A 25,249-nucleotide genomic window follows, 5' to 3' on the forward strand; every position below is an offset into this window, starting at 1 on the left:
GTCACACTGACCAGATTAGTGTGACGTAGGAAAAGATTATTGAGTGGCTATTTCTCCTTTCAGGCTGTGATTGCAGAATACTTTCCTGACCTGAACAGAGTACTCCAGGCTGGCATACAACCGCTGCAGGAAGTGTATTGTTCAGATAAGTTCATAGAGCATAGGTCCATCAATGGGTATTAGCCAAGATGGTCAAAGACATAACCACATGCTCGGAGGTAAACCTCCAACGTCCAGAAAATAGAACTGGACAACTGGGGATGGATCATGCAATAAATTCCCTCGTCTGTACATTCCATATGAAAAACCTGGCACTGGCCAGTGTCGGAAGACAGGATCCTGAGCAAGACGGACGATTGGTCTGACCCAGTCTAGACGTTCTTATTCTCAGAGCAACAGGAGTTTAGTCTAGTGGCTGACTGGGGTGTTGAATGTGGAAATAGGGAGCTGAGATGCCTGCTCAGTATAGGGGATGAGTAGGTGAACGCGATGCCCTCCTAGTCCTGCCACCACGAGCCTGCTTGAAGGAAACCCCTTCGGGTAGGTGCTCCTCCCGGCCTGCCAGGCACCGCCCCGGGGCCCACTGGGAGCCAACACTCCGCAGCCAGCCTGCACCCGAGCCAGGTGCTCAGACACTGCGCGGGGGGATTCGGGGAAGCAAGGGGCCCCCCCGGGCAGGGGACCCAGGCCTCTGTCTCCCGGGGGGAGGGGCGGGCGCAGCAGCACGGAAGCACAGAGACACGGCAGGAAAAAAGGAAAGGCCGGCGGGGGGGGGGGGGAAGTGCAGGCGGAAGAAGGGCAGAAGCCCCAGACCCAGGGTAAAAGGCGGGGTCAGAGGTCGCTGCCTGGAGCGTCTGTGGTCACGTGGCGCGCGTGTGGGCGGGACTCTCGCGAGAGCGGGCGACTGCGTCATCCCCCTGCGCCGGCCGTGCCGCCTCGCTGTGTCACGTCGCGCTGCGGAGGGGGGGGAAGCTGCCGGCGGCCCGGGCCTGAGGAGGAACCGCGCGCGCACCCTCCCACCCACCCCCGCGCCGTAACGCCCCGGCCATGGAGTATCTGATCGGCATCCAGGGCCCCGACTACATCCTGGTGGCTTCCGACACGGTGGCGGCCTCCAGCATCGTCCAGATGAAGCGCGGTGAGAGGCGGGGCCGGGGGCGGTGTGGGGCCGGGGCAGTAGCTGAGGGAGGGGGCAGCTGCTCGGCGGGCGGGGGATGCAAGGATCTCTTTCCCTGCCCCAGGGGTCTGGTAGCTGTCTGCAGCCCGCTGGGAGAGTCCTGCCCCCTTGACTGCGGTTTTCTTTGTGCCCCTGCTGCTGTGTCTCCGTTCACTGTTTATGCACCTTTGCCCCGGGAAACAGAGCCCGAAGGAGCTTGCGTTTTTATTTAAAAAACGAGCTGTTCATCAAGCTGTGTGGTGGCGTGTTGTGAAACCACCCAGGGGCCCTGATGAGAATCAGGGTTCCATTATGCTGCATGCAGTGCAGCCCCCCAGGAGGGCCTGGCCTCTGCCCCAAAAAGTGTATTGTGTAGCTGCCAACTGCCCACTGGAAAGGTATTTTCACAGTGTAGCAAACTTGGCAGAGGGGAAAAGTTTTCAAAAAGCAATTTATCTCCTATTTTCTATACTGTGACTTTAGATATTTTTATTTATTCTCTAGTGGTTCTACAGTGAATTCATGAATTTGTCACCTCAGTCTTTTGCGATAGAGCTTAGAGACCCAGGTTAGGGTTCCCTTGTGCTTGGCACTGCACACGTTTATAAAAGAAAACTCTATCCCAGCACCATAGAGTATTTAAATGCAAGGTGTGTAGGCAACTGGTGGAGAAAAAGAAGCAGCAGGGAGGTCAAGGAATCAGTGAAATTATCATGGTTGGTATAATAAGCAATAGTCACCCTATACCCACTGTTTAGCCATTGTTGAGCATTGCGTAGGCATCACAGCAAAGATGCGTTTTAAGGAGAGATTTAATGGCTAACGTTGTAGTGGTTTTTCTGACTTCTTTTGGCTCTCCTCCCTTCCATGAGGGGCAGCATAGAAGTGAAAAGATACTTGAGAGCTGTTCAGGAAAAATGAGCATCTGTAAAGTGTTAGCTCTTGGCTCTTACATCTTCCAAGAGCTAAGTTGTCAGCCCATTTCCAAGTTTCTTCAACTAGAAAAATCTCCGTAACTGCTCATGTGAGAGAGTTGAGTGAGACCAGAAGAGTTAACTTTGTGTCTCAGATTGTGCATACGTAACAACCAAAGATGAAAAGATATTACAGGGAGCTTTTGCTGATCTTCAGGTTCTATAAAGCACCCATTATTTTGGTCTTTTCACTTTTTTAACTTTTTTCATTATTAAAAAATGTTGCTAGAGTGCTGCGCCAGCTGAACAATAACAGTTACCCAAACATGTGTATCTTCTTATCTACTCAAGTGTTGGAGAATAGTACAGATACTACATTTTCCCAGGTTTTACTTTCTTTCTGAGCCTTTATCCAAAGGAAATTTACTATGTCTACACTTGAAAAATTTATACAATATTTCCCCCAGCAATTACACAGTTTCATTTGAACCAGTGGGGCCCAAGGTTTCCATGGGTGGACCTGTTTTTACTATTGTTTTAGTTAACCCTATTAAAAAGTAAGCCTAACTGAAGGGGGTAGAAAACAAGGGTCCAGACAGAAATCTTCTATACATTAGGGTTTCTACCAACTTTAACTGTGGTTCAGTTGAACTAGTGTTACAGCTGGTGGTGGGGACTCTTTAAAATTTCCCCACTGCACAATGGATTTCAGGGCCTGATCCTGCAAGCACTTACATGTAGTCAGTGGAACTACTCGCATGCACAAAGCTACGCACATGTTTGTGGGACTGAGTTCTACATTAGCAAAGTAAAACAAGTACAGTCAGCTGTTCATGTTCCACATATAATTTTTTCCTCTTAAAAAGTTGTACTAAATCTGTGTTGTCAGCCACAAGCCTGGAGAAGAAGGCCCCCAAAACCATGAGATGAAAAAAAAAAAGTTTTTAATTTGACTTTGGGTTTCAGCCTTCATGTTCACATATGAGCCTTTATGTTAATGCAATTCCACTTCCAAGTGTTTTTCTTCCACGAGGAGGATTAAACTTCCTGTCTTTAAAAATGTATATTCTCACATAATCACATGAATCCAGCGGCTGGGACTTTAAAAATAAAGCAAACTAAACACCACACCTTCCCCCCAAATATTGGGAGCATTTCAATAAAATTGCAAAGGTTGGCTATGCTGCTAGATGAATCTGACCATTATATCTTACTTCATGTCTACAAAAATGAACAGAGGTGGTATTCTTGTTTCATAAACAGGACACCAAGTTAGGGAGAAATCGCTGTAATAAATTGCAGTTTTTACTCTAAATATTACCAAATACAGATAACGTTTTAAAAAAGTTTATTTTTGTAAACTAGCCATGTTTAATCCCTGTTGGAATTTATTTAATCTATTCAGGCAAACATAGTGACATGGGATTTATTAATCCTAATTTGAAAAACAGTAAGATATAGGTATCAGAGTAGCAGCCTTGTTAGGCTGTATCCGCAAAAAGAACAGGAGTAGTTGTGGCACCTTAGAGACTAACACATTTATTTGAGCATAAGCTTTTGTGGGCTAAAATCCACTTCCTTGGATGCCTGCAGTGGAAAATACAGAAGGAAGATATATATATCTATATATCTCTATATATATGTATATATATGTATGTATTAGAGACACACATACATACATACATACGTACACACTCAGAGAACATAAAACAATGAGTGTTTCCATACACACTCTAACGAGAGTGATCGGTTAAGATGAGCTATTACCACCAGGAGAGGGAAAAAAACTTCTTGTAGTGGTAATCAAAATGGCCCATTTCCAGAAGTTGAGAAGAAAGTGTGAGGAACTGTACAGGGGGTAAATAAACATGGGGAAATAGTTTTACTTTGTAATAACAATATTCATATAAAATATTGGTATTTGGTAGTTTTTTTTCCTTCAAATTGTAAACAAATTACAGAGATCAATCTGAATAGCAATCCCTGAACACTCAGAAGCAACTTTTAAAGTATTTAACAACTGCATAATACTCTCCAAATCCTATTAAAGGATTGTGACATTTCAGAAGCTTTCAAGCATGTCTTCCAGGGAAGATTATTCAGCAGTATTTAGTAAATTGAAAGTGAAAGTGAGATTCAGATATGGAGATTTCTGACTGTTGTTCTGTAGATGAAGCCTGAATATGGAGAAGCAGTTTTCCTTAGGCACTAACATCTGCTTGAATATTTATCTATCTTATCTAGTTAAAGCGGACTGGTGGTCAGATAAGATTACAGTATTAGGAGTAGTACAAAATTGTGTTCCTATGGTTTTGTTGTCATAGCTGAGATTTGAAAAATACCTCAGAAAATTACAGTTTTAAAGTTTTGATTTCCAGGACAGAATTCTGGTTTACAATTTAATGATTTTGTTGCTTTTCAATGGGCTATTTTTGCAATTTGTAATTGATATTTATTATTTTTTCTTATTACCAGTGTTCTGATAGAGTTCAGTCATGACACTGACTACCCCTGTATTTTAAATGTGGATTTGCTTGTCAAGCGTTGTCTGTCCAAATTACTCCCTTCTGAAATAGCTGTTAGTGGATCTGGGTATTCTAGGAAAAGGAAGTCTTTTGACATATACTTTGATCCTACATTTTTCATAATTTCTCTTTGCTTAATGTGTTCACATGTTTCAACTCTAACCAGAATTACACTTGCCTTGACACATCATGTATTTATATAAAGTAAAAGCTAATAGCTTATCAAGCAAAATTCTTGAATATTTTATTGATGAGTAAATAATAGAATGAAAGAGCTAATACTTAATTTTTTTAAATGTATTGTTCTGTATTTGTGCAGTTTTAACCAACATTGGTACATGAGTAACACCTTGCATTTCTGTGGCATCTTCCTCCTGAAGAATATCAAAGCACTTATTTTGTCCCAGATTCTGCTCTTGGATCTGCACATGTGGACCCTGGTGTCGAGCTCCATTGTCTCCATGAGTGCTCCCTGTAGGTGCTGGGGCTGTCAGCATGGATCCCATTGCACAACTGGGAACATATACTGATTCAAAGTAGATGTAGGGTGCTATGTTAACCACTGGAATGCACTCACCTCTGAAGTGTGACAGCTTTTAACAGCATATAGGAACACTATGCAACAGATTAAATTGGAAGACTGAGAGAAGCTGAATATTCTAATTTAGTTGGGATGCTTTGATTAGCATAATTGAGTGATTAAAATCCTTTAATTTGGTACTTATTAAATAAATTGTGAAACTACTATGGTATTGGCAGAATAGCATATTCTTGCTGATGACTGTAGTGTTTGTTCTTGTCTCGTTGCCTAGACCATGATAAGATGTTTAAAATGAGTGAGAAGATCTTGCTGTTGTGTGTGGGAGAAGCTGGAGACACTGTGCAGTTTGCAGAGTACATCCAGAAGAATGTTCAGCTCTATAAAATGAGAAATGGTAAGTACAAAACCAGAACTCAGAACAGCTCCTTACTAGGTTTGTTTTAAAGTGTAGTAAGAACAAGAGGTCATGTTTTATAATTATATGAATGAGAACTAATATGCCTGCTTGTTGTTAGAGGCTCAGTATCCTTGATATTGAGAGTTTAAAGGACAGCTGGAAATTTTGTGTGTGCGTTTTTTTTTAATAAAATATATGTGTGAGTATTACACTGTCCCTTAATGACCATGCCAGTTTTTGTGGGTTTATAGTTTATTGCAAACCTTTTTTTAGAAGACCTTTCCTGTTGCTGTGTGAAGAACTGGCACAAACAGGAAAAACTAATAAACAGATTCTCTACAAGGGAAACAGTAAAACTTATATAAAAAGTACTGTGAAATATACTAATTTTTTTAGTTTTAGTAATTTTAGGAGTTGCTTCTAACAAGTAGTTAAAAAAATATTCAGACACAAGGAGTGAGTCTTAATAAAGTTGTTGTCCCTTTAAAGATAACTGTTAGATTATTTCTGGTTGGTGTTGGTGGGGGGGCCTATACTTCATTTTCTTAAAGTCTGTCTAGTTTGTGGGTTTCTGCCTTTTACGGGCTCAGGTAAATATGGTGATGAGGGTAGGATAGGTAGTTAGGGGCTTGAATACTTGGCATTGAATCCACTCAGGTTTATATATTCATAAAAAGTTAATTCCTGCTTTTTTAAATTTCCCTTCCCTATCAACAATATGCCCCAGTATACTTACACACCAGAATTTGTACACTTTGGTCTGTACAAAACAGGGAGGATAGCCTAGCTGTTAGAAAGGGGATAGCTCAGGCTTCAGCTCGAACCCAGATGTCTACATAGCAATTTTATAGCCCCACAGTCCGAGTCAGCTAACCTGGGTCAGCTGTGAATGGTTAATTGGTGTGTAGGCATACCCTGTGATTTAGAGAAATGCAGGAACTTTCCATCTATCTTCAAATCCTGGGTGAAAAACATCTTCTCTATTCCTCTTCGTGTCTCTCCTATTTAACTCCACACCATTTTTGGGATACAGTTTGTGTGAAAAAATATTCAGAATACAGATGTGTAATATTCTGCACTTTTCTAGGGTTTTGTATTTTGAATCCCTGTACAGATATGAGTAATTTGAATCCTTAGCACCCTATTGATATAGGTCAGTATAATTATTTCCAGTTAACATAGGGAAAATGTAGACAGAGGTAAAGGGAACATAATAAATAGGTTGCCAGAGGCAGAATAAGAACTTGGAATTGCCCTCAATCATGTTGCCTTTCGATTTTATTATGAAACGAATAGTGAAAGTATATCAGGAAGAATGATGCATTTGCACTCCAGTTTCCTCATAAATGCATTTGTTTCTTATATAAGGGTATGAGTTGTCTCCTACTGCAGCAGCAAACTTTACACGCAGAAACTTGGCTGACTACCTACGCAGTCGGGTAAGTAATAACTGAGGCATACTAGCAATGACCGGAGTTACTAAGGCCTTCTTGCAAAAATCTAACAATATGTTTGCCCATTTTCCCTCCCTTCGTCCCTTTCTACTGCAACTGCTTTTTTTTCTCAGCAATATTTTTGTTTCACTTTTTCCCCTCGGGTTCACAATTTAAACATGTGCTTACACATGACTGAATGCTTGAGGGCAGAAAACACAAAATAAAAATGAAAATAACATGTGACTGGCCAAGTTTGTCTCTCTTCTTCTGAAACAAGCAAATGATTTGAGTATGGTCTGAGTTAGTGAAGCCACAGACTCCCCACAGTGAGTAGTGAGGAACTGAGACCCTTGAGAGCAGTCAGGTTTTGTTGCTACAAAAGGGGTGGAGAAGACATTTCCCTTTTTTATCAGTTTTTTATATAGTTCACTTTCACTTAGTAATTCCGTGCTCTCTTCTTACGCTTGGTGCAGATCATTTTTAGCTAATTTCTCATTTAGCGTCACTAGATTTTTTACTTCACAGTTGCTTGATGTAACTTGTGTATAGTCAAACCTGATTTTTTTCTTAAACCCAAATTTCTGAAATGCCTTATCTGAAAAATATAAACCTCACAAAGTACCTTAAAAACTACTGCTATTATGAGATACATGTGTTAAGCTCCACCCTGGTGGTTCCTGTATCTTAATTATACAACTGTGCTATATTATGCCCTAAATAATTTCAGTGGTATGAATAAAGAATTACTGTACAACAGTAGTGCCTCCTGTTGTCCATTTTTGTCTGCTTGTGTTTGTTGTTTCATGTTCTCTTTTTAAAAAACCCCTATTGGTTTGGGGACCCTGGAGACATTTGGCAAATTAAAGTTCTCCTGAATTACTAGTTTATAATAGCTACAATAACATTGTGTTCAGTTTTAAGGAGATGACATTGACAACTATTTCCTGTAAAGTGTTATCTGTGAAAGGACTTTTACCTATTTTTATAATAGGCTTGTTTGTGTTTTCATGTTAAGGATACTAAAAACATTAAGTATCATTTAATATCTTTCCCCAAATGGCTACTGTGTTAGCCCTGCTACTATTTATTTTGATTATCTATATCTATGTATTTCCAAATGGAAAATAGATAGAAGCAATATAATGGGGGGTGGGGAGTTTTCAGCTGTGACAAACTTCAGATATTGTTTTGATCATGATCTGATTAATAGTCTTCAAAGCGTGGCATAGGAGTTGGGATATAGCCCAGAATCCAGGGTCTTAGTGACGACCAAATGTCTTCTAACTACCCACTGTGAATTACTGGAGAATCACTTTCACTTGCAGATGGATGAACACTGTAATTGAGAGGTCTCTTCTTTCTTTAACTATGGTTTTTCCTCATCAAAGTGGTCTGTTTTATGGAAATTGTAAGCTATGGTTTGCTTTTTTTTTTTTTTAAGTGCCTGTCACCTCACTTATTGGAAACTAATACAACTACAGTGTTAAGATTCCAGCTTTGGGCCCAGTAAACATTTTGTCATAAATACCAGACAACTAAGTGAATTAAGCCCCTTTAAAATCTAGATAAGACAATCACTTCTCATGCAAATGCATTGAATCCGTTTAATCTTCTCCCAAAATGATTTAATAGAGCAAAGCTATTTGATGTACTTAGCAAAACAAGCCCCTTTTGTAAACAGGAACATGAAGCTTTCAGTAAATATCAAAACCAAGTTGAAGCTGTTTTTTCGAATTAGCAGAATTTAATGACTGACTGACGTAAGGTAATATTTCAGAGCATTGCTAATACGTGCTGTCTTCTCATTCATCATTCAGATGCCTTATATAAGTGCCCTTTGTTGCTTGGCAGTTATAGTGAGGAAGTCAGGACTTCTGGGTTCTACACTTGCTGTTGGCTTGCCATGTGACATGTTTAAGGTCAAATAGCCACCACTATGCCTCACTTTTCCCCAGTTATAAAATGGGTATTGAGTAGAAATATGTAATCCTTGGGTACCTCATAAGGAGAGGAGGCTTAATTCACTGCTTATAAAGTGCTTTAAAATTCTTCACTGGAAGTTGTTACAGAAGGGCAAAGTGATATCTAAATATACAAGTTTAAGGATTTCAACAGTCCTCTTCCTGGCACATGTATATTCTCCACACAAAAGAAAAGACGAAAACAAGAGAATTGATGCTGTGAATTAAGTTGAACAAATACGTTTGTATGGGGAGGAACAGGGGATGAGATATGTTTATTGCTAGGACATTTTATAGAAATTTCCCAGGGAACCTTTTTCAAGCTTGCAATCAGTGTTTATTATTTGTATTAGGGTAGTACCTATGGGCCCCAACCCAGATCAGAGCCCTGTTGTTAGGCCCCGTATGTACATAGAGCCTTCCCCGAAGAGCTTTCTGTCTAAATGAACAAGACAAAAGAGGGGTGGAAGAAGGGGAGACCTGAGGCTCAGCACGGTTTTAACTAGCCCAAGTTCATACAGAGTTGGGAATAAAATACAGGAGTCCTGACTCCCAGTCCTCTGTTTAAACCACACCTCATTTTGTTTAGAAATGAATGTAATATACCTCCTGCAAATTAAATGGATACAAACTGGACTGTAGATGTTAGTTCTATAAAAATTATACTTACTTTAACTTTCATTCAGATGTTCACATTTTGAAAGGCTAGTATGTTTGCATGGAGCTGTTCTGAGTTTCCATGAGTGACATTAGAAGCAGTATTGTCATTCTCCTCCTTCCATTGTGCATATACAGCCTTGTCTGTCAGTTGCGTAAGAGGCTGATTACTTGTCTCAAGGTCACAGGACCCTCATAGCAGATGGCATAGGTGAAATTGACTTTGAACGTCCTGCCTGCTTAAGCACAGACAGCCATTTGTTACATATGATAAAAATATCACTAACGAGGGTAATAATTTAACATGCTTTTTGGCAAATGCGGTTAGCAGGATGTGATATGATGCGGCACTGTCTTCTTCCTCTATGTGCCATATCCCTTGAGGCCTGATCCTCTCTGCATCCCCCCCTCCTCCCTGTGCCTGGGCTTGCCTTCCAGCTCACCTGCTCCAGATGGGCAGCACAGTGGGGAGGACACTGGCAAAGGCAGATGTGTTTATTTACCGGAGACAAAATGTTGTGCTGCTGCAGATGGCAGTGCCCCCGAGCAAACGGCGCACTTTGACACCACTGTCACACTACAGGGATCTCTGTACTGTAGGGAGAACACTATCATCTTTTGAAACTTAGCACTTAGTGCTTGTATGAAAGTGCGGAGCTTTCAATACGAAGCTACAAACATTGGCATCAGAAAGTTATATTCTTTGCTCAATCACTTAGAAGATATCTGTTATATTTCTGTACCTGTTCTGACCCAATTAGAATCAATAAAAATATAGCCAGTAGTGCTTTGTACATAGAAATCATTCACATAGGACTCTGGAAGTCTATTAATCTAATACTGTTGGATATATTATGTTTTATGGCTATATATGCCAAGCTAAATTATACTTTTGTGGGGAAGGGAAGAGGAGGGGACTAGGTTGTTTACCTACAGGTTTAAGTATGTATTTTCATCTTGATGCATAGCATGGTGTGGAAAGTTCCCTGCAAGTTGAGTTGAGCCTAGACCCTTGGCTAATAGCTAATACTTGGCCTGGCCAATATGAAAAGGTTTTTTCAGGTAGCCAAGAATGGAATGTGTAAACCAATTTGCTTTGCCCAACCCCAATTTATTTCTTAACACTGTATTTTGGAAAGTCACTTATGACTGAACCTGAGTCGCATGTGGCTTCTGCTCTGTACTGACATAAGTGGACACTTCAAACTCGGGATCAGGTATCTGCACAGATTATGTAGGTCTGGCAATGGGAAATGTTACCTTAGTGGGCTGAACACCTGAAACTAGAATTTTATAAAGGATGATGACCCTACTAATCTCTGATTATTCCCCTAATTTTGGGGGCAGGGGAGCAGGCAAGTTAGAAAACATCCCCTAATTTGTGTATTGGTATTACCTTACTCCAACTTTTGGGTGTAGTTCATCCATGATCCCTTCTGCCTTTTCCTTCACTTGTACCCTCAAAAGCCTTACCTTTTATGTTGGGCTGGCCTTTAGGAAGAGCCAGGCTATAGAATCACTCTCCTGTTTCAGTAATGCTGTTGGAGGTTGTAGTCTGAGCTATGCTGGTTTAAATTAACTAGAATTTTTTTTAACTTGCTGTTTTGCCCATCACAGCGCTGATACAGTTAGGAGTTTTCAGGTGTAAATCCTCTCTCTCAGGAGGATTGTATGTGAGAAGGTGTTGCTTTCTCACTCCTAGAGAGTGTGTGCTACCCAGTTAGGTGCCTGCTGAGATCAGAAATCCCTGTTTCTGTGCTAAATAGTCCCTTTGGAAGTATAGTGGTTTTATATGAAAGATTTTGGCTTTGAAAAAGACCCTGTAGGTCTACTCGATCCCTAATTTTTCTGAATATCTACTTATTAAGGAGTTTCACACTAACCCCTCACAACTGTCTTAAATCTATAGCTTCAGCTCTAAAACCAGTAGATACACTGATTAGAAAAATTATCTTCAGAATAAACATTATTTGTTTTAGTTATTGAGAATCTGATAATGGAAACTGTCGTAATACCTATGATTTGGCATTGGTAAGTTAAATCCCGAACACTTCTCAACACTGTCTTTCCAAATAGGTTGCGAACTGGCTTCGTGCCGAAAGGTGGTTGGGCCTCATTCACATGTATCTGGGACACCTCAATTATTGGGTTTATTCTGGCTAACCAGTGTTACAAGGTATAAGTCTGAACAGGAAGAAAGTTGAGTATGAGCAGGACTTTTGGGTGTTTAGTCATTAATATGCAGTAGCCTTTAAATCACTTCAGTGGGTTACAAAATCTAGAAGAGTTTACTATATCTGAGCTTGAGCTGTGTGCGTCTGCTGTTTAAGAAACACTTGGTGCTGCTTTGTTGTTGAAGTCTTGGTCTAACTTTATGACAATACTTTGCATCCTCCCAGGGATTTCAGATCACTTTAGGAAGGTGAATAAATAATATCTCCATTTTACAAAAATGGGCAAACTGAGGCACAGAGCAGTGAAGCAACTTGCCCAAGGTCATGGAGTAGTGTCAGTCAGAAATGCAACACAGGGATCCAACTCTCGGTTTCCTGTTATAATTAGTAATTGACACTCCTTCGTGTGGAAAGTAATGGAGGTGGGGGGTAAAACTCACAGAATAGTCCCCTGGGACTGGATATGTGGTTCAACTGTATTCTCCCACTCCCTACTTTGAGGGACCCATAGGTGTTGTATTGCAAGCAGAGGAAAGACAAGAAAATTTCCAGGAGGTCGTTCACTTGTGGAATGCCTTAGTCCCAAAATGCCCTGGCCATAGAAACTCTCCCTGTGTGCTCCATTCAGTTGTTGTTGTTGTTCACAACCCACTCCCCCATGGCAGTTGGTATTGGCAGCTTTTGTGCTCTGACCTGTTCTGTTGGGGTTGCAGATCACAGAGGAGCTGCATTAACGAATCTTCGGTTTGGGGTCCTTTAGTGTGTGGAGGGGGTGGAGCTTGCTGGTTAGGTGGTTGCCCTCCTTTCTGGCCCCTCCCCCTTTTTGCTGAGAGTGTGTTTACAGAAGTGCCAGATGCGGAGGAGAGAGGGGACATCTCATATAATCTTTTCACTTCATAGCTGTTTCCTGGTTTTGTGGCTGTCCATGTTACACAGTGAAGGCAATACAGAGGCCTTGATGTTTTGCACTGGGTCTACTTCAGTGAAATTTCACCAACTGAAATAGATATTTTGATCTTTGTGTGTTATATTGAAACAATATTCTGCAGGATATTTGAGTGTTACAGCTCAACCCAAACTGAGGCATGTTCTACGCTATTAACCACCATCTGTGTCCTTCACCACTTCAGCTAGCTTGAATTCATTGTCTATCTCTGTGAATGATCCAGCATTAATGTAATGCTCTGCAGTCATAGTTATTCATATTTCTAGCACTCGCTGAGTGTTTAGCATTCATAACTTGCTACATTTACCTTGCAGCATGTAATTCTCCTTCAACGTGTAGAGTCTGCTCCAGAATATTGAATATTGCCTGAATTCCCCTTAAAACCACTACTGATTAGCAAACACAGGGGTTACATTTTGCCATTGGACAGTCAGTGATTTTATCTGTGAGTTTTATTTGCTGGGTAGAGACAGCGTTTTGGATTAGCAAGTGAAATGAATGGAGAAAACAAATACTGTGTTAACTAGCTGGTATAATAAGGCATCTGTGCCATGTTACATTTTAAGTCATTAAATTTTGAAACCCCTCTAATTACAATATGGCTGCACCTTTAACAAGAAAGCAGGCAAACTTGGAGCTGCTGCTGGAGTATAAAATCATGTGTAGCAACAAGGAAATGGTCCACCTCTTTGCAGATGGACAACAGCTAATGTTAATTTAAGTCAAGTTTGTGGTGTTGCACTGCAGTCCTGAAGATGCACAGCAATATCTATAACTGGTACTTTTTCAACTCTATAAACCTTACACTCTGACACTTAATAGATTGCAATTAGACTTGGGGCTTGTCTACATGTGCATTTGTGCTGTTTTAGTTTCAGGTGTGATTTAAAAAAAAATCAGTTTCAATTGGGTTAATACTTTGTAGATGCTCTTATTTTGTTTTTAAACCAGGCTTCTCTTGGTTTAGTTTAATTCTGTTAGAAACAGCTGAACTAAGCCATTTTTAAACCAAAATAAGAACCTCCACCTGGGTTTACACCAGTTTAACTAAATGGTGTAAAACTGTGTCTAGACAAGGCCTTAGTTTTCTGTATGGAATGTGAAAATGAAGCCAAATATATCTACACTGCAAAAAAAGGAAAGTGTTCTTAACTCAGGTTAATATAGCAGTGAAGACATGGCAAGTCAGGTTAGCAACTCGAGTTGAATCGTATAGCTTCCCCCACCTCACCCCATCCCAGTGTGGACATACCCTTAGCTTATGGGAGGGGGTCCATGATTTATTTCTGGTGGAACTCTGCCTAAGCTCAGAGTAGAAAGTCAGACTTTCCACTGGGATCATAGAACCTGATTCTTATTTACGGGAAGGGCTCCTCACACTACTCTGGCAATGTTCACTCACTTGAAGGCCCCTTTACATCCCAGGGAGGAGACAAAGGGCTTTATTGTATATGTCTCCCAGGCTGAACTGTTGGCACTGTACTGGTTAGGGAAGTGTTTAATTCCGATTGATCACTTCTGATGTGCAGCACTCCTCATACTGGGTATACACCCTCGCAGGTGAGTACCCACTTTGCCATGATCAGTGTATTTTTTGTGTGTGTCTGAAAAGACCTTTTGTCAGTTCCTGTTTGGCTGCTGCAGCACAAATATACATACATACATCTCTGGTACCATTTTTTAATGGTGCAGAAATTATTGCTATGTTTCATTTCTCAACCTACTGCCTTCCCCAACCTCCCAGATGACTTACCTGCTGGGAATGCCAGTGCCAAGATTGGTACACTTACTAAGTTGCAGCACATTGTTTAAATTAAAAAACCCCAAATTCTAAAGTGCAGCTTCTTATTGTGATGTTATGTTTAATTATAGGTGGCAGGGTCTGGACTGAGTACAAAGGAAGACTGTCAATTCCTCTCTTGCTGTCCACGCTTGGCAGGATGCTTCCTCACGCCCACCTCTCTCCCCCTTGCTGTGACTTTGGCTTCCGCCAGATGTCACACCGCTGCTTGTCGCCGCCCAGCCTCCCGTCACTGATCTTGTTGTTTCAATGTATTTCTCACAACTGTTCTCTTCAGCTGTAAATTCTGAAGAATTTCACGCTCTTCTTAATCACTGCAGTTATTTTAAATCCAACGGCATAGAGTGCAAAGCTAGATGGGGATGGAAAATATTTCCTTTAACTGAAGGGAAAGCTTGTATTTTTTGAGAGATGAAAAAATGCATTGTTTTGACTCAGTCCCAAAGTGTTAGCCCAACATCTCTCATGTTAAACCTTTGTAATCACAGTTGTAATCTAAAAAGTTCAAAGCCCTTGCTCATGGTAATTAGCAACAAAATTCCATGCCTAGTTTGAAATTGATAAACATCCTGCTATTAAAGTTCAATATGGAGAGTATTTAACAAATGTCTGACTTGGTGCTTTTCTGCTCGAAACCTCAGAGTTGGAAGACCAGGCATAGAAGAATTGAGAGTGCAAGAGGACCCGGGTACTAGACTAGCAAGGTTGTTGCTGGTCCATGTTAAAATGCAGCGATGATCTGTTGTAGGGGAAGCTTCCACCATGCCTGCCCATGCTCTGAAAGATTAGAACCATGCACTTTAAAAAGCTTAACATTAATGCTCATATGAAGGTTTTGTTGGGGTTTTGTAATGCTGCCCTTCGCCATAGTATCTGTGGCCTTAATTTTTCCATAGAAAGTGCAAAGTTCCTAGTGAACTTCTGGAGTCTCTGGATCCTCCTCCCTTTTGGGGGTAAATACTATTAGATTTTATTTGTGTGGCTGGTGCTTCTGGTAAATGGGAGTGTCAGCTTGTTGGATACTGGAAAGCTCATTTTGCATGATATTTGCAGCATAACTGAAAAAAGAGTAGGACAAATTTGATTTTAGTATTGTGGGGTTGATGGGTCAGAAGCACATAATTCAACAGATGTGGAGTTTGGTATTTCCTTGTGGTCCAGTGTTTTTAGAAGTTGGTTCCTTAAGCCTTCACAGCAGGAAAAAATTTGCAGTACCTGGTATTAAGAGCACAGCACTTGGGTTAGTGTTTTACCTTTTGCTCCAACTACCAATGCAATTAAAATATTTTAAGGTTAATCAACTTAAACCATTTTAACTTCCATATATGAAAATATATATTTGTTTTAAAACCAGTAAAGTGTTGTGACAAAACAATTCCCCATTAGAGTGCTGCATTCCAAAACGTAGCCTTGCTGGGACCTTGGATTCAAGTCCTGAACTGCTAGATTTGAAACAAATCTTGGCATACTTTAAAATTCTAGCAGTAGGTGAGTGTCGTGGACACTGCAGTGGGAAGCAGAGATAACTTTAGATATCAAGAGAAGATGTAGCTTGAAAAGAGAGCTCTTCCATGGAAGACGTGAATTTTACTCCCCAAAATGTATGAAAATGCCCCTTTAGTATTGCATTTCTTTGTAAGCATAGACTCTGAAACAGGTCAGGAACTATATGCATCCCAAAGGGTGTTAATCAGTTAGAAAGGATGTAGAAATAGTAAATAAAATGTGAAAATAATTATCTAATGTTTGAGCCTCACCTTCCTCGAGTAGTAAACTAGCATAAGATAACTTATTTACATTTGAAATTTTTAAAAAAGCACAAAGAAAAGATGTTTCATGGAGCTTCTGCAGAAGAATTTCAGACACTGCAAGTTGTTACCCAGCTGTATTGATTTAATTAGTCTGTGACACCACTTATTTGTGCTTAAGCTTCTCACACATGCAAAAGTTGGTAATTCGAAGTAGCACAATAATTTGTGAGTTGTCTTCTGTGCTGCGTGTCATGGCTTTTAAATGACAACTTTGGTGTGCATGTGCGATGTTTAAGCATAAATAAATGATAATACACACGCTAATTAAACTAATACATTTGTGTAGCAACTTGATTCTAGAATGACTGAAACAATCTTTCATGAAATATCTTTCAGTAACACTTTTTAAAAGTTTATATTTTTGAGGTAAATGAGGCTGTCTTTTGTTGTCTGTCCTTACTTTTCCTAAAGAAAGGGGAAACCAAAAAGCCTTGTAAAGATATGGTGTGTTGCAGTATTTGGATGCAGCTGGCCCTGTTAAGCTTGAGATGAGCTTGTCTTTGTTAGTTTGATGAACCCTTAAAATGTATATAATAAAAGCAATGAAGTGAAATAAAATGTCCAAAAACAGTCAGTGAATTAATTTGCTAAACTGTTTTATGAGGATATGTTGGTACATGAAGTGGGAAAGATCAGCACCCTGTTCAGTTCCTTTTGTGAGGAGGGCATTCAAACTATAGCACTATAATTTCATTTGAAAAACTATTTCAACTCAAGGTTTTTTGTAATACTTGCATCCAGTGAGGTCCTTTACTGTCACGGTTTTGTGGTCTCAACTTAATGTTATCCCAACCATGTAATACTAATCTATTATTTTGTTAAAAGATTTTTAATAAGTTCTCATTGAAGGAATCAGTGTGACGGAATAACTACAGATAGCAACCTGGGAAGGATGTGTTGGAAGTAATCAGTTTTGCTCCTAAGGATTTAATCACTTTCTAGTTTACATTCTCAATTATATAAGAAACAAGCTCCTACCAACTGCACGGTATCCCAGACTTTCAAAATGAGTTTGCTCTCTGCTCTGGCGCTGGTAGTAGGTGTCATTCTTCCTTACTCTGGCTGGCTGGTTTGTTTGATCTAAACTTTCTGAAAATCTAACGAACACACTGTTTGCAATGACAGTTTCTTATTAATGCTAAGTATTAAAATCAGTATGGAACTACTAAAAGTGTAAAAGTGTTGAGCAGGCAAATGGTGATTCCATGTACTCCTTCTATGAGCCTGTGCTATGCAAACTGGTAATTGTGTGTGTGTGCGCGCGTGCGCAGTATGGAATCATATATAATGTGTTCACATGTGTTTGGAATATCTATAGCTATGTGCTTACACAACCACTTCCCCACTGTGGAAAATGCAATAAGAATACACGGGTTTTTAAAGAAAATGATAACCCATATAAAACATGATGCAGACTCCTGGGGCTTTGCAGAATTACTAGATCTGTATTTATAACCTAGTAAAAGGCACGGTTGTATTAGTGGAAATGGGTGGTCTGTCTTGGCTAAAGAATAAACATGAAAACATCTTTATTTAATGGATTGTGTTTAAAGTCTTAAACAAGAATAGGGAGGAAAGAATTAAACTGGAGCAGACTAACACTTAATTCTCTGCATCTGTCAAACCATTTCTGAAACCTAAAGGACAAAAGTGAAAATATTTATTTCTTAAATGTTTGTGACGGTGGGGGGAAGGGAACTTTGATTATCTTGATCTTACAATAACAAGAAAATGGGCCAGTCTGCAATCTTCGATGGAAGCAAATTTGTTCAGGTTAGCTTAGTGATTTTTAAGTTAAACTTGGTAATAGAATAAAAGTCTAATTGGCAATTAATGTTACAATGTAACATTATATATAAAACTGTTGACACTGTATTCTATTTTCATACTGGCTTAAAATGCTGCATGGTTAACTCAGTGTAACTAAACAAACAGCATATTAAATTAACAAACTTTGTACCAGCCAAAAAAGTCCACATTGTGCTTGCATGATGATAGTCAAAAATTCAAGCATTTTGTTGAGATGAAGGTGGGTGGCTTGAAAGTATTTTAATTATGATTTGTCCCCATAAGATTGAAACACTAACAGTGAAAGGGTCCCAAGGAGTAGATTGAAGGAAAAAAGTAAGAGTCTTACACTTTTGAAAGGAATGCAGTGGGCAAAGAAGTTTGCTTCCCAACAACAAAAAAATTTCAGCCACTCTGGGGTTTTGAATTCAGATGTGTTCCTCAGAAGCGATTTACACAGTTGCTAGAAACACTTTGTGTCCAAAGGAGCACATTGAAACGGGCTGGATTACCGGTCTCTACGTGTTATGGGGGACAGTAGAGGGGAGGCTGGTTAGTATTGCTACATTAATCAAAATTCTGTGTTTCTGGTTGCAGACCCCTTACCATGTCAATCTTCTTTTGGCCGGCTATGATGAACACGAAGGCCCTGCCCTTTATTATATGGATTACCTTGCAGCCCTGGCTAAAGCTCCCTTCGCAGCACATGGATATGGTGCATTCCTAACCCTGAGCATTCTTGACCGCTATTACAAGCCAAGTAAGTATGAAGCCTATGACAAAGAAACAATTCTCTTTCTACTGACTAGTAAATCAGAGGCTTAATAAAGTGGGATCTTGGATTTGTGAATCATATTGAGTCACTCTGCCTGGTTCTGTTGCTGTAGTAGGCACAGAGATTAGATATTCAGGAGTTAAGATCTAAAAATCTATAGATTAGTTTTTCAGCAGAAATGGAGGCTGCAGTGACACTAGACTTTTTTCACGTGCTTGCAGTTCCTGTTTTAAAGTTAGGAAGTTAGATTTTTTTTAATCTGAATTACTGACTTGTTAGTTCCTGGCCATCTTCATCTAATGAATGTTTTGATGGCTTGACTGCAGTATTTTGGGTACTATTGACTTTTTACCCCAGGTGTTGCGCTGATAATTTACTACTTCGTCTCTTGGTATCTGAAGATAGAAATGCTAACAAATGGTAGTTAAATCACGGTGTTCAAAAGTAAAAAGTGAGGCAGGAAGATGTGTTTAACTAGACTCTGCCTCTATAAGCTATAGTTCAAATCTCTCTGCTCCTGCTCTATGTTACCTGGTTTGCTGGCTATGATGTGCATACAACTATCTCCCGAAGGGTCCCTCTTCAGAGTGCAGCCATGTTTCCCGTTTGTCCATAACTTGCATCAGCTCAATTCATAGCATATTAAAAAGACAGAGAAATAAAACGGCACTCTTTTCTAATGTGTTTATCTCATCCTTTTGCAGGTCTGGTGTATGGGGATGCTTTGTTTTGAGTGCTTTGCAGCCTTTTCTGATGTAAACACTAAACAGCAGGAATAATTCATTGCACATCTGTAGCTCTCAGAGCTTTAAAAACATTCAAACTTAGCCTCTCTGATTGCCAGGAGACATTATCCCCATTTTACAGATGAGGAAACTTGAAACACAACTGAAATGACTTGTCCACATTGGAAGTCTGCAGGGCTGGGGATAGAGTTAAGCTTTTTCTGACTTCCTTGTACTTTAGCCACAAAAGCACCTTACCCATTGACAGCAACATTTTGTGTGCAAAGTTTAATTTACTGACTCATAGCAGAGACCTTCCTTTAGCAGTATTTCTGTCTGCCTCCTGCAATCCGTGCAGCAGGAATCTGGCAGTTCTCTTCTAATTGGAGCTCCACCTGAGCAGCAGGTGTGAGATGGAAACAAAAGCCCTTGAACCAAGTAGGCTGCATGCTAAACATGCATCTCTGTAATGTTTTCATTACTTGCATCTCCTGGAAGCGATGCTGCCTTTCTTCTCTTTCCCCACCCCTTCCAAAAGGAAAAAATGAAGTACAATATGTTGTCACAGTTGGCCATCCCCACTGAATGCTGATTTTTTTTATCTTAATGTGTGAGAATAGCAGGAGCATCACACACGTGCCTTTCCCATTATTAAAGCTCAGACCCAGCAGGGAATGTAGCGCTAAAACCAGTCCCCGCCCACTTTCATTGACTTGCAGCCGGCTGTGGACAGATGGAGCTGATTTAAAACTGTAATAAACTCGAGAGAGAGAGACGGCTGGTCTTCACCGAAGCCCAGTCCCTGGCCATGGGAGGCAAAATTCCGTCATGCTTCCCATTGGTATAACAAATCGATTCTCAATGGCTTGTTTGCAGCGCGAGTGCTTCAGTGCAGGGCATCCTCAGTACATATGGAATGTGTTTTCTGTGAACTGGAAAGGAGGGTTTTTTTGGTGCTCAGCTGAAGTTTAAATTTAATAAAAAGATTGACTTGAGAGAGATGGCCTCTAACTAAAGCAATCTGTGGGTGTTTTCTCCTTCAGGTATCACACGCGAGGAGGCAATGGAGCTCCTTAAGAAATGTCTAGAGGAGGTGAGTCGCTAAAGACTTGGGCCTGTGTGATCTTGAGAAAGGAATGTTTGTTTGCCTTCATTTGCTGATATTTTTCCTGTTCCTCTGTCATGTTTTTTTCCTGCCTTTGCCAGAAGGGGTAATAAATATACATTGGCCAGATGTGTATCCAGCTACTGAGGAAAAGGATTTGTGGGTACTTACGTTGTCTTAGCATGGTTCATGTCCTCCAGAATGTAAACTTTAAGCTTAATTGCTTTTCTTTACTTCTGGTCCAACCATACTTAACATAATATTGATGTAGACAGCCCTTGACTTTTGTCTTTTTATGTTATTTCTGCCTAAAATGTTTTTATCCTTCTGATACTTACCCTGTGCTTGTGGTAAGTTTATTTTTCTATTACACATTTTGAAACTGCTTTCACCCCTTAGTTCATAAGTTAAATAACCAAGTTTAACTCTGATAATAACTTGACCTCAGGCACTGAAGTGGTTGATCAGCAACTTTAGCAAAAATATCCTTTTCACACCATAAATCTTTATAAGAGCAGTACTCGGTGCCATTGGCTCTTGGAGGTTAAAGAGTTAAACTGGTGTTACTGGGGAGAAGTCTGCTGCAGAGGGCCTTACAAGCATTTTGGTGATATGTAAGGTTTTTAGTAGATTATTAGCTTTATTGTCAATTGTGGTGTCTAATAGTTAGCAAAATATTTTACAAATTACTTGGGTGTGTGCTGCCCAGCCCTATCCTGACAGAGGTTGTGTTGTATAGTTCTCTGACCATTACATGTCTTACAGCTAGTGAGTTGAAAGGATAGTCTCGCATGGTAACTCAGTAGCTAGATAAGTACACACTAGCTTTGCTGCTGTCGTATGCTGTTGAGCTCATGGTTTCTGGGACGCAACAAAAACTACCAAGTTCAACTAATTTGCTTAACTTTGGATGCCATTGTAAATGTGCTTAAGAAATGTGCATAAATCTAGGGATCCTGCCTTGAATATACCTCAAGAACTGCAGGACCAGTTCTTCTAGAAGTTGGCCTGCTAAGTAACTGTTTGTAAACCAAGAACACACTTGGGGCATGTGAAGAATCATCTTAAAAGAAGGCTAGTCTATTACCATACAGTGCTAGATGGGGCAGGATCTGCTGACATTTTGCCCTCCATGTCTTATTTCAGTCAGTGACCTCAGGATCTCCAATTATCACTACTACTAAAAACGTTAAAACCAAGAATGTCACAAGTGCTCACTATATTTGTGCACCCTTAGTAATCAATGCATGTAACCCAAAAATTCAAAACATACAAATAAACTATAAAAGAAAATAACGTGACAGCAGGGCCTCTTTACTCAATGCAGTTCATCCTAATACAAGGAACAAACAATACCACGTTGTATTTTCTGTAATCAAGGCATCCTGCTCTCAAGCAAGGCAAGAAGTGGTGTTATCCTCCGTATATCAAACTGGCCATTTATTATGAGTTCATAAGTGTCTTACCCTAAAGGTGACTTCAGCATTTGCCTAAGAAGGGGTTTGACCTTAACTCATATGTGTTGGTTATTGGGTGGGGAAGTTTACAAATGTAAATACATCACAAGCAGAGGAGCTCAGGCCCCTCTAAAATGTTTGCCTGTTTGTATCTAAGTGTAATGTAGAAAATGATTGTAGTCTTCTCCACTTTAACTTGAATGAAAAATCTTGTTAGAGAAGGGAGGTAATTCACTCTGAAATAAGAGGCACTGTGGGAGAGGGAGCCCATGCTGCCAGTGTCTCATGCGTGATTGACAAGTTTATATCCCAAGCAGTGCGTACAGTGGGGACCTGTTAAATACTTAGCCCTGGCACACAGTCAAGTGAATTTTTCAACAGAGTTATTCTCTTGTTAGGTACGAGTTTAAGACAAATTCTTTAAGATGTACAACAAGATAAATTTGGGCATGACAAGTTTGTTCTCTTATCGAGTCTAACATATTACGTCACTGGGCGTGCAAGCTCCTTGTTCAGATCCCAAGTCCTGCTTCAAATTTGTTCAAAAGGAATTTTAGATAAATACTAAAACTCATAAGAGCAGAATAAAATATATTTATTTGCTTATGCAAGTTGGTAAGCTTAAAATGTTGCTGCTTGTGGTTTTTTTCCACTTGTAAAATCCATGTAATTCTTTAAGGTGACTATTCAAACCCTCCCATTTCTATTTAATTTCCAAACTGACTTCCACAGAGAACACAGTCAGTTCTAGCTCTCCAGGGTTCCTGAATGTGAAAGGCACTTCTTAGTTTTGGTGTCCGGAAATGTTACAGAAACAAAATGGAAGCAGGACAGAAATTGGAGGACAGAAACTAATGCTTTTAGGACATGCAACAATGTCTCTCTCAAAGACAAGACATGTTTTTCACTTAAGCCTTGAACAAATCTTTCCCCTCTCTCTGTCTGTTAAACAGCTTCAGAAACGCTTCATCCTGAACCTGCCTTCTTTCAGCGTCCGGTTCATTGACAAAGACGGCATCCACGAAGTGGACAACATACCCTTTCCGAAAGTGTCATCCTAACCCCTGGGATCTTTCCTGAGCAGTCTTTCAGTTCATTTTTGGTTTTTTCTACTCTGTTGATGTACACAATTAATGTACTGCACTTGGAGACGTCAAATAAAGATTGACATTGGCTATATCAGTCTTATCACTTTATTCCATTAACCCTTTTCTCCCAAAGTAAATTAAATTGTCATCACTCTGCAGATGGGATTCTGGGATTGTCAATCCATGACTGTGCAGACAGCAACTTCCTTGCTTGCTGTTCTGCGTTCTTATCAGTGGGTCTCTGTGCTTTCTTAGCTTGTTCCAGTTTTGCTGCTCCAATTGTTTTCCCCTTTAAATTCTTGTTTGAATATTAATTTTCCCTTTCAGCAGTTCAGTATCCATCATTTCAGTACATGCTGCAGTCCAGCAAGCAGCTGGTAGAACTTTCCATTTGTCTTAGACAGCTTAACTTGATCTATAGAATAATTACAATAATTTATCCTATTTTATTTTATAGTAAAGGGGTCAACTATGAGAACATCTTAATATACTTCTCTTGGTCTCTTAGTTTTTGTTGTTTAGGCCAAGTTGAAGTTGAGGGAAGAGGTTTTTTGGGAAAAAGTATATGTAGGGGTAGAAAATGAGTATCTGCAGAAACTAGTACCCTTTATGGCTCAGTGGTTGAGGAAGAAATCCAGTTTCTGAAAAGTAATGTTTTGCTTGCCAGTTGGATCTTAGCCATCCTTTAACAGTATAATTTAACAGAATAATTATTTTAGTATGAATCATGAATTAGGAGAGTACCACAAGTCAGGCTGTCCAAAAGAACGTGTGCTAAGCTGCATCCATTTTTAACACTTCTTTTGAATTGGGCTTAATATAATATGCTCAGTAGGAAACTTTTACATGTTACTTGTGCCTCTCATTTATCTTCTGTGACCTATTCCATGCTACATAAAGAGCCTTTCTCATTCCATGAAAACAATCACTAACCTGCCTAGGGTAAGATGGTGCTTCCGTTCTAAAAGCCCCCTATTATCTGTCATGTAACTGCCTCAAATAATTGCCATATAGTGGCTGACATTTGTTCATTCTTGGCCTAGAATTGAACTTTTTTAAAGGCTCAGACTTCACTCAGAAATGTGAGTTACCTGGATCTGGGGCTGAAGCAGTTTTCAGCCATTTCATATGTTCTGTTCAGATGCTTGTTTTGTGCTTGGATAATTAAATACTTTATTAAAATCTTCAGATGGTGCATGTGAGATGTGCTTTTTTTTTTTCAGAAATAAAGGTGAGCATGTGAAAAATTCTTTACAGTGCATAGTATTTTCAGCACTGTGTACCCGTCATGGTCTAGTTCCCAAGTAGAGATATTTGATCCTTCTGAGTGGCTTAGACTTGGCAATCTTAACTTCCAAAGCATTCTTGATCTCCTACAGAAGTGTCCTTTTATGGACATATTTGTATTTCCAGTATGACCTAGAGGGCCTACCTGAGATTGGGGCCTCATCATGGGTGCTCCGCATATGCTTTGGGTGAAATTCTGACTCTATTGAAGTCAATGGCAAAACTTCCAGTGGGGCTAGGATTTCACATTGTGGCAGTGATTCAAAGAGTTCAGTCTAAACAGACAACAGAGAGAGTATTCAATCCCTATCCTTGCATATAGAGAACTTGAGACTTGTCCATGGTCACACAGAGAATCTGTGGCAGAGTTTGAGTCCCAGTCCAGTGCCTTAACCAGGAAACAATTCTTCCTTTCTAGGCCATCCTTAGTTGTATCTAATTTTGACCTCTGGGTTTGCTAGTCTGCACTTATTTATCAGTTTTTTATCATAGTTGTGGCAGCAGCAGCTTTTATTTTTAAGCCAGTGGCTCATACTTTTCTGAAACAATCTTATTCTGAGTTAAGCTCAGCACTTTAAAAAAAACTTTTCATACTTCGTACATTGTAAAGAAACAAGATCTCAACAAAATTATTTTCTCTTGGCAGGTCACATTTAGTGTGATCAGAGGAACCTTAACTTGGAATGTCCTGACTTTTTGGTAGTT

The 25,249-nt window shown here is 39.9% G+C and overlaps 1 protein-coding gene across 2 annotated transcripts; it reads left to right on the forward strand.

Moving 5' to 3' along the window:
* The first annotated feature begins 935 nt into the window (after positions 1–935).
* PSMB2 (proteasome 20S subunit beta 2) lies at positions 936–23,346 on the forward strand. 2 transcript variants are annotated; one of them, XM_050932562.1, is made up of 7 exons: positions 1,046–1,138; positions 4,915–5,069; positions 5,408–5,530; positions 6,902–6,972; positions 18,705–18,867; positions 20,651–20,700; positions 23,123–23,346. In XM_050932562.1, exons 2-7 carry the CDS (start codon positions 4,934–4,936, stop codon positions 23,228–23,230), a joined length of 651 nt encoding a protein of 216 aa, XP_050788519.1. In that variant the 5' UTR covers positions 1,046–1,138; positions 4,915–4,933; the 3' UTR covers positions 23,231–23,346. The 2 variants fall into 2 exon arrangements, with proteins under 2 accessions (XP_050788520.1, XP_050788519.1); XM_050932563.1 differs by lacking the exon at positions 4,915–5,069 and having other exon boundaries at positions 936–1,138.
* The last annotated feature ends 1,903 nt before the right edge of the window (positions 23,347–25,249 follow it).

This window comes from Gopherus flavomarginatus, chromosome 22, assembly GCF_025201925.1.
Source record: "Gopherus flavomarginatus isolate rGopFla2 chromosome 22, rGopFla2.mat.asm, whole genome shotgun sequence".
In the NCBI taxonomy this organism is placed as follows: domain Eukaryota; kingdom Metazoa; phylum Chordata; order Testudines; family Testudinidae; genus Gopherus; species Gopherus flavomarginatus.

Bases quoted from the DNA above. Each gene is read 5' to 3' on its own strand.
- PSMB2 (XM_050932562.1), top strand. From the start codon at position 4,934: ATGAGTAACACCTTGCATTTCTGTGGCATCTTCCTCCTGAAGAATATC. The intron at 5,531-6,901 runs GTAAGTACAAAA...TTCTTATATAAG, and splicing joins GCTCTATAAAATGAGAAATG to GGTATGAGTTGTCTCCTACT. The intron at 20,701-23,122 runs GTGAGTCGCTAA...TCTGTTAAACAG, and splicing joins TTAAGAAATGTCTAGAGGAG to CTTCAGAAACGCTTCATCCT.